Consider the following 6,000-nt stretch of genomic DNA (forward strand, 5'->3'; position numbering starts at 1 on the left):
TGCATACACGGTTGTGCCATGGTTTTTGATGCTTTAGTCGACATGGCCCAATGTGCCATTTGTAGGTTTGATACGTGAATGTTAAACTCTTTGGCTTGAAATTCCAACCCAAATGTAAAATGGACCATTTTAGTGCAAATAAAACCAACTACTCTATCCGTCTCATAAAATGTGTCATTTACTTTATCCAACCCAAATGTAAAATGGAGCAATTGATAGTCTATTCATGTCCTTTTCCATCCAAATGCAAATCAGTTTCTTAATCCAAGAGACTAACCACATACTTTTTGTGGGATTTATAGTTGAAATTTTGCATAAATTTAACTGTAATAAAAAAGTAAACATACATGATTGATGAGATTTTGATCAAGTTTTGTAACAAATATGCAGCTTATTAATCTCAGGAAACAACAACGAGATTATAATCAATTAATCAGAACAGTAATATACAAGGCACAAGTAATTAATTTTAACTCTCCTTCACCCTTTTCACTTGTACACAAACAACTCATTTTTCTTTCCATCAGAATCTGGTGTGCCCTTCTTCATCATTGCTACAAACTCCTCATAATTTATGTTTCCATCCTGTGCGCAGCACACCAAACATCATTCATATAACAAGCCTATCGTCGAATCACATCTTAAACATAGAAATCACAAGGGTGCAAACAAAGTTGAGGAAGAAAATTTACTTTGTCAGTGTCAACATCATCAAGAATTTCGTCAATAGTTGCATCATCTCCCATTTTATATTCTGTCATTGCCTGTTTCAGCTCATCTCTTGTTATATACCTACAATATCAAACGATGATACATATATTTTGTTGTTAGCCATAAAGAATTCATCTTCAGTTGCCTGCTTTTTGGCTGTAATAAGTTGAGATTAAACATGTCCTAGCATTTTGGAACGGAGGGAGTATAACTTCATCTTCGCCTAAGAAAAACAGAACATGAAAAAAAGAATAATGCAATGTATGTTCTAGCATACTAAATTACTAACCCACTGCCGTCCTTATCAAAGAACTGGAAAGCCTTGTACAGATTCTCTTCCTTATCCAATCTATGCCGATGCATAGTAGCCGAAATGAATTCCATGTAATCAATAGTTCCATTCTTATCAACATCAGCCTGACAGAAAACACAGGACTTAATATATGGACTCGCAAAGTATGATTTATAAGTATTGAGAAGAATATTGATCATCAAATTCTGATAGTTGATCGATTTCTTACAGCATCCATTAGCTGCTTTATTTCAGGTTCACTCAGTTTTGAGCCAAGCCTTGCTAGGCCATGTTTAAGTTCATCTATAGTAATTGTACCGCTTCTATCAGTATCAATGTTGTTGAACATTTCCTTTAAACCTTTTATTTCTTCATCTGACAGATTTTCTGCCATAACCTTCATCAATCAAATTCACTTTATCAAGAAACTAGCTTAACAAATTTTGGATTTAACACAAGCAGTTGTCGATCATACAATATATATAGATGTTCTAACAATATATAGGAATTTGGTATGTTACCATGAGAGCAAGCTTCTTGAGTTTGTTCATTGCTCTGAACTGCTTCATCCTAATAAGAACCGCGCTGTCAATAGGTTTCTCAGAAGCATCACTGTCTTCTTTGAGCCATGGATGTTCTGATTCATATAATAGGTAAATTGTGGGCAGTCAAAAGCAGTTTCATGTCAAAATTCTCTATTATCAAACCTTAGTCGAGCTAAAAAATTACATACCAAGTGCCTCTGCAGCACTTATACGCGCCTTAGGATTTCTGTCTAACATTTTAGCAATTAAGTCTTTGGCACCAGCAGAAATTGAAGGCCATGGATGTGTACTCAAGTCAAGCTTCCCGTTCTTGACCTGATAAAAAATCCCAGCTTCAGTCTCTGAAACAGTCGCAAACACTATGAATCAGAACCAAAGAGATGAGATGGGCAGGTTACAGAATACAGATAAATGAAATTAAGCAAGTATCCCCTCATAATGCATATTCATCTAATCTACAACATCTCTATAGGCTGCTATAACAATCTTAAAATTTTCGTTAAGCAGCATGAAACACGTCGAATTCAGTTTCAGGAAGTATATGCTTACCAGCCCAAAACGGAGGAACTCCACTCAGAAGAATGTATAAAATGACCCCAGCACTCCACACATCTACTTCTTTCCCATAGTTGCGTTCCAAAACCTCTGGCGCTAGATAATAAGCACTTCCGACAAGTTCCTTGTATATTTTCCCTGCATTTTTCATTTGACTGATCACTACTGGTGAACCCAAATAGCTCCAACATCATATTAAGTCCGATTATATAGAAAAATCTTAAAAGAAACAGTACACTACTTAAGACTCAAAAGTCCACAGTTAAAAGATATAATTGCATCTTGTGGAATGGGGCATTAACTTGCAGTTAAGTTACAGTACATAAGCTACTCAGCTTGTGACATTTTCAACAACACCTCCTCATGACAGCGCGAAACTAATTACAAAAGTTATCTACATCAGACATAACATCAGTGAGATGTATGTATAGGAAAATAGTTATTTGTCTAAACATGACAACTGAGGGAAATTGTTGTTATTTGCTGAAATGATGGCAGACGAGGACATATATCGTAACAATTGGGTTGAAACAAGCTTAAATGATCCTAGTCAACCATAATGAACATCTCTTTCATAATCCCCATTTAATTAATTAATTTAGTGCTTGTTTTTATTCAATAATTCAGTTTTCGTTTTTGAGGAAACATAAGTTGACTTGATTTGGTTGACTGGCCCCTTTTTATGACCCTAAGACACCATTTTGGTGCAGGTTGCTTTCTAGAGTTATACATGAAAAATATCTCCATTACAAATTTACAATTTCTTCCCTTAATTTTGCTTGGGTTTTTTTCCCTAAATTTTGATTGAGTTGTATATATATATATATATATATATATATATATATATATATTTTTAACAAAAAAAAACCTTATATATTGCTTACTTCTACCCCGTAAATAAATTATAGCAAATGTGTTACATTGTTAAATTATCTGTATATCCCTAAGTATAAATTCCCAGTTGATAAACCTCAGCTCATGAATAACAAACCAATCAAATTTCTGCATGTTTATAATCTTGTAAAGTTGTTTATAATCGTTACAAATAATATGAAACGGAGGTAGTATATCGAATAACATTTATACACCTAACAAAAAAAATCTAATTGAATTATGCTAGAAGATACTTAATTGATTCACTTCAAAAAGTACATGTTTGACATGAGTTTGGAATCACTGGAACCCATACCACTTGTTTGGTCACATATATTGGCATTGAGATCCATTCCCTACCCTCAATGTATATGGTAACAAATTAACAACCTTTACAACGGAAAATAAAATCGCACATTGCATGAGTTTTTCATCAATTGAAAAAATAAAAAAGTTTTAGTTTTGCCATTTAAATTCTATTTTATGATTTTAAATGGATAAAACAAAATAATAAAATAAACTAAAATATAAAAAATAAGGTTATAATTTAATGCGTACATTTTACACCAAGGTGGGCTATGTTGCACCCTTGGACTTACTATCAATCAAATTCAAGGCCAAGTATCTTCTATGTTCTATGCTAACTTGATTACTTATCAATAGTCAATATATACCTTGCTTCATAATGAAATAATGTCCATATAAAATATATAAACTTTGCAATAATTTTTCATATCATTGCCTTAAAAAAATTATACTCCTTTTTATCCCAGCATAAAGCTACGCATATGCTCCTATTATATTCTAGTTTATCCCAACAAAATTCCACTTTCTATAATGTGTAAGTTGAAATTCTAACTTTCCCAATAACTTGTAATTGGCACTTTGGTAACCTAATAAAAACTCAAAAAGAAGTTAAGATTGTAACATGAAAAACAATTTCCACCAAAAAAGAAAATGATATAAACTAAAAAAGAAAGACAAACTTACAAACTAATCAACAGATAATAATTACTCCGTAAATGATTATGTTATTCAGTTCTAAGATATATATTTTGCGCACCCAATTAACCCAAAGTTAGTTTTTGCTTTTTATTTGATGATTAAATGAAAAGCAATCATCAGAAATCGAAAAAAATATTCATGAGTCTACCATGCACCCGAGTATATGTAACAATCTCTCAGAGGTAGTGTATATCACAGTTGTACGGAAACAGTATAACTTACCTTCGATGAAGACGGAGAGGCCAAAATCAGTAATCTTCAAAGGAGAATCATGATCTTTACTAACCAACAAGAAATTCTCAGGCTTCAAATCTCTATGCATGACACCCATAAAATGACAGACATGAACAACATTAACAATTTGTCTAAAAATAACAGCAGCTTCCTTTTCAGAGAATTGGCCTTTACTCACAATTCTATCAAACAATTCTCCACCAGAACAAAGTTCCATTACTAAATACAATTTATTTTTATCTTCATAAGCCCCTTTAAATTCAACAATATTTGGTTGTCCACTTAAATGTTGCATTATCAAAATCTCTCTTCTTACATCTTCAATATCCTTTTTACGCTTAAGTTTAAGCTTAGATATTGATTTACATGCATATTTCAACCCTGTTGAAATTTCTGTGCATAAATATGTTATTCCAAACTGCCCTCTTCCTAGCTCTTTCTCTAGGTGGTAGATGGAGGTGATGTCTACATAGGGTTTGTTTAGGATGGTGCCGTGTTCCGGGACCGAAGACATAGTAGAGGAGGAAGGAGAGGGAATTGATGTTCGTGGTGGAGGTGGAGGTGGAGGGGGAGCCGCTGGTGTTTGTATAGGAGGGAGTGGTGGGGGTTTGTAGTATGATTCGTTTCGGTTTCGGCTTCGGGTTGGTGGAGAAGTGTCTGAGATTGCTATTTCGTAAGAGCTTGGAGACCAGAATTCTCCTGAACAACAGTTTCCCATGTTTGGAGAGAGAGAGGAGAAAGAAAGAGTAAGAAATGGGGTGAAGAAGGAAGGTTTGAGCTAGAATTGGAGGAAGGAATTAGATTAGAGTCGTCCACTTTCATATTGAATGTTTTTTGTGCTTTGCTTTGCCTTCGAGAGTTGATCATTGATCACTTTTTATTTTTTGTGTTTTGTTTGTTCCTCCTCTCTTGTGGGGGTAGTTTTGTATTTACTTATAATCTACTCCGTATATATTATACTAAAAGACAAGCGCCTCAATGTGAGGATGACAAATGTCACTCTCTCATTGGCTTATCTTATGTATAAAATATATCTATATAATTACTGTTTACATATTCAAGCATAGTTATTTTTGTTAAACTTCAAACAATAAAAGCAAGTTTCTATACATACATAAGATTTTCATGATTTCCTAACATAAATATTGATTTAATTTTTTTTATAATAAATATATATACTTTCCAATACTACAAATAATCCATAAAGTCTTTCCAATCTTTATTTATAGTCAAGTTAAAGAATAATAACTAATTTGAAGCAATATGATTAAAGTGACATAATTAAGGAAACAAATATTTCGTATTTTGAAAGGCTAATATTGTTTTTTTTATTTATGAAAATTAAATAAAATCGATAATATTTAGTTTGACGTCAATTATGAAATCAATACAAACATTTAAAAAAAAATCATATGTACAATAAAATATTGTGCACCTATTATAAAAGCTACCCTGTAATGTAGGGGTGAAACAAACTCGGTTTAAAACCGAACCAAACCGAATAAGAAATTTGGTTCGGTTTTTTTCGGAAGTGGTTCGGTTTCGGTTTGAAAAAAAAAATCGGTGTGTGGTTCGGTTTCGGTTTGCGAAAATGAAAAACCGAACAAAACCGAACCACACCGAAATATAGGCCCAATCCAATTAAACCCTAGCCAAACTCTAAATTACCCTAGGTATATAATGCACAAAAAAAAAAAAAAAAAAAACCCTAACACCCTCAGCCTCTCTCTCTCCCCCACCCTTTCTCTCTCCTGTCCTCTTCTCCTCTTGAGGATTCCGTCCATT

The 6,000-nt window shown here is 33.2% G+C and overlaps 1 protein-coding gene across 1 annotated transcript; it reads right to left on the bottom strand.

The window, feature by feature from the left end:
* Positions 1–325: 325 nt before the first annotated feature.
* Positions 326–5,073, bottom strand: LOC145640828 (calcium-dependent protein kinase 29-like). Its single transcript, XM_081692067.1, has 8 exons — positions 4,204–5,073; positions 2,098–2,241; positions 1,737–1,889; positions 1,525–1,640; positions 1,233–1,400; positions 1,001–1,128; positions 693–792; positions 326–585 (listed from the first exon to the last, which is right to left on the bottom strand). The coding sequence occupies exons 1-8, from the start codon at positions 4,931–4,933 to the stop codon at positions 490–492; spliced, it is 1,635 nt and encodes a 544-aa protein (XP_081548193.1). The 5' UTR covers positions 4,934–5,073; the 3' UTR covers positions 326–489.
* Between the last annotated feature and the right edge of the window lie 927 nt (positions 5,074–6,000).

This window comes from Chenopodium album, chromosome 7 (assembly GCF_948465745.1).
Source record: "Chenopodium album chromosome 7, dcCheAlbu1.1, whole genome shotgun sequence".
Lineage (NCBI taxonomy): Eukaryota > Viridiplantae > Streptophyta > Magnoliopsida > Caryophyllales > Amaranthaceae > Chenopodium > Chenopodium album.

What these genes read in the sequence shown, in the direction of transcription:
- LOC145640828 (XM_081692067.1), bottom strand. Translation starts at nt 4,933, where the DNA reads ATGGGAAACTGTTGTTCAGGAGAATTCTGGTCTCCAAGCTCTTACGAA. An exon ending in AAGTGCTGCAGAGGCACTTG is followed by an intron (nt 1,641 to 1,736) that starts GTATGTAATTTT and finishes TATATGAATCAG; the next exon opens with AACATCCATGGCTCAAAGAA. An exon ending in ATGATGTTGACACTGACAAA is followed by an intron (nt 586 to 692) that starts GTAAATTTTCTT and finishes TGCTGCGCACAG; the next exon opens with GATGGAAACATAAATTATGA.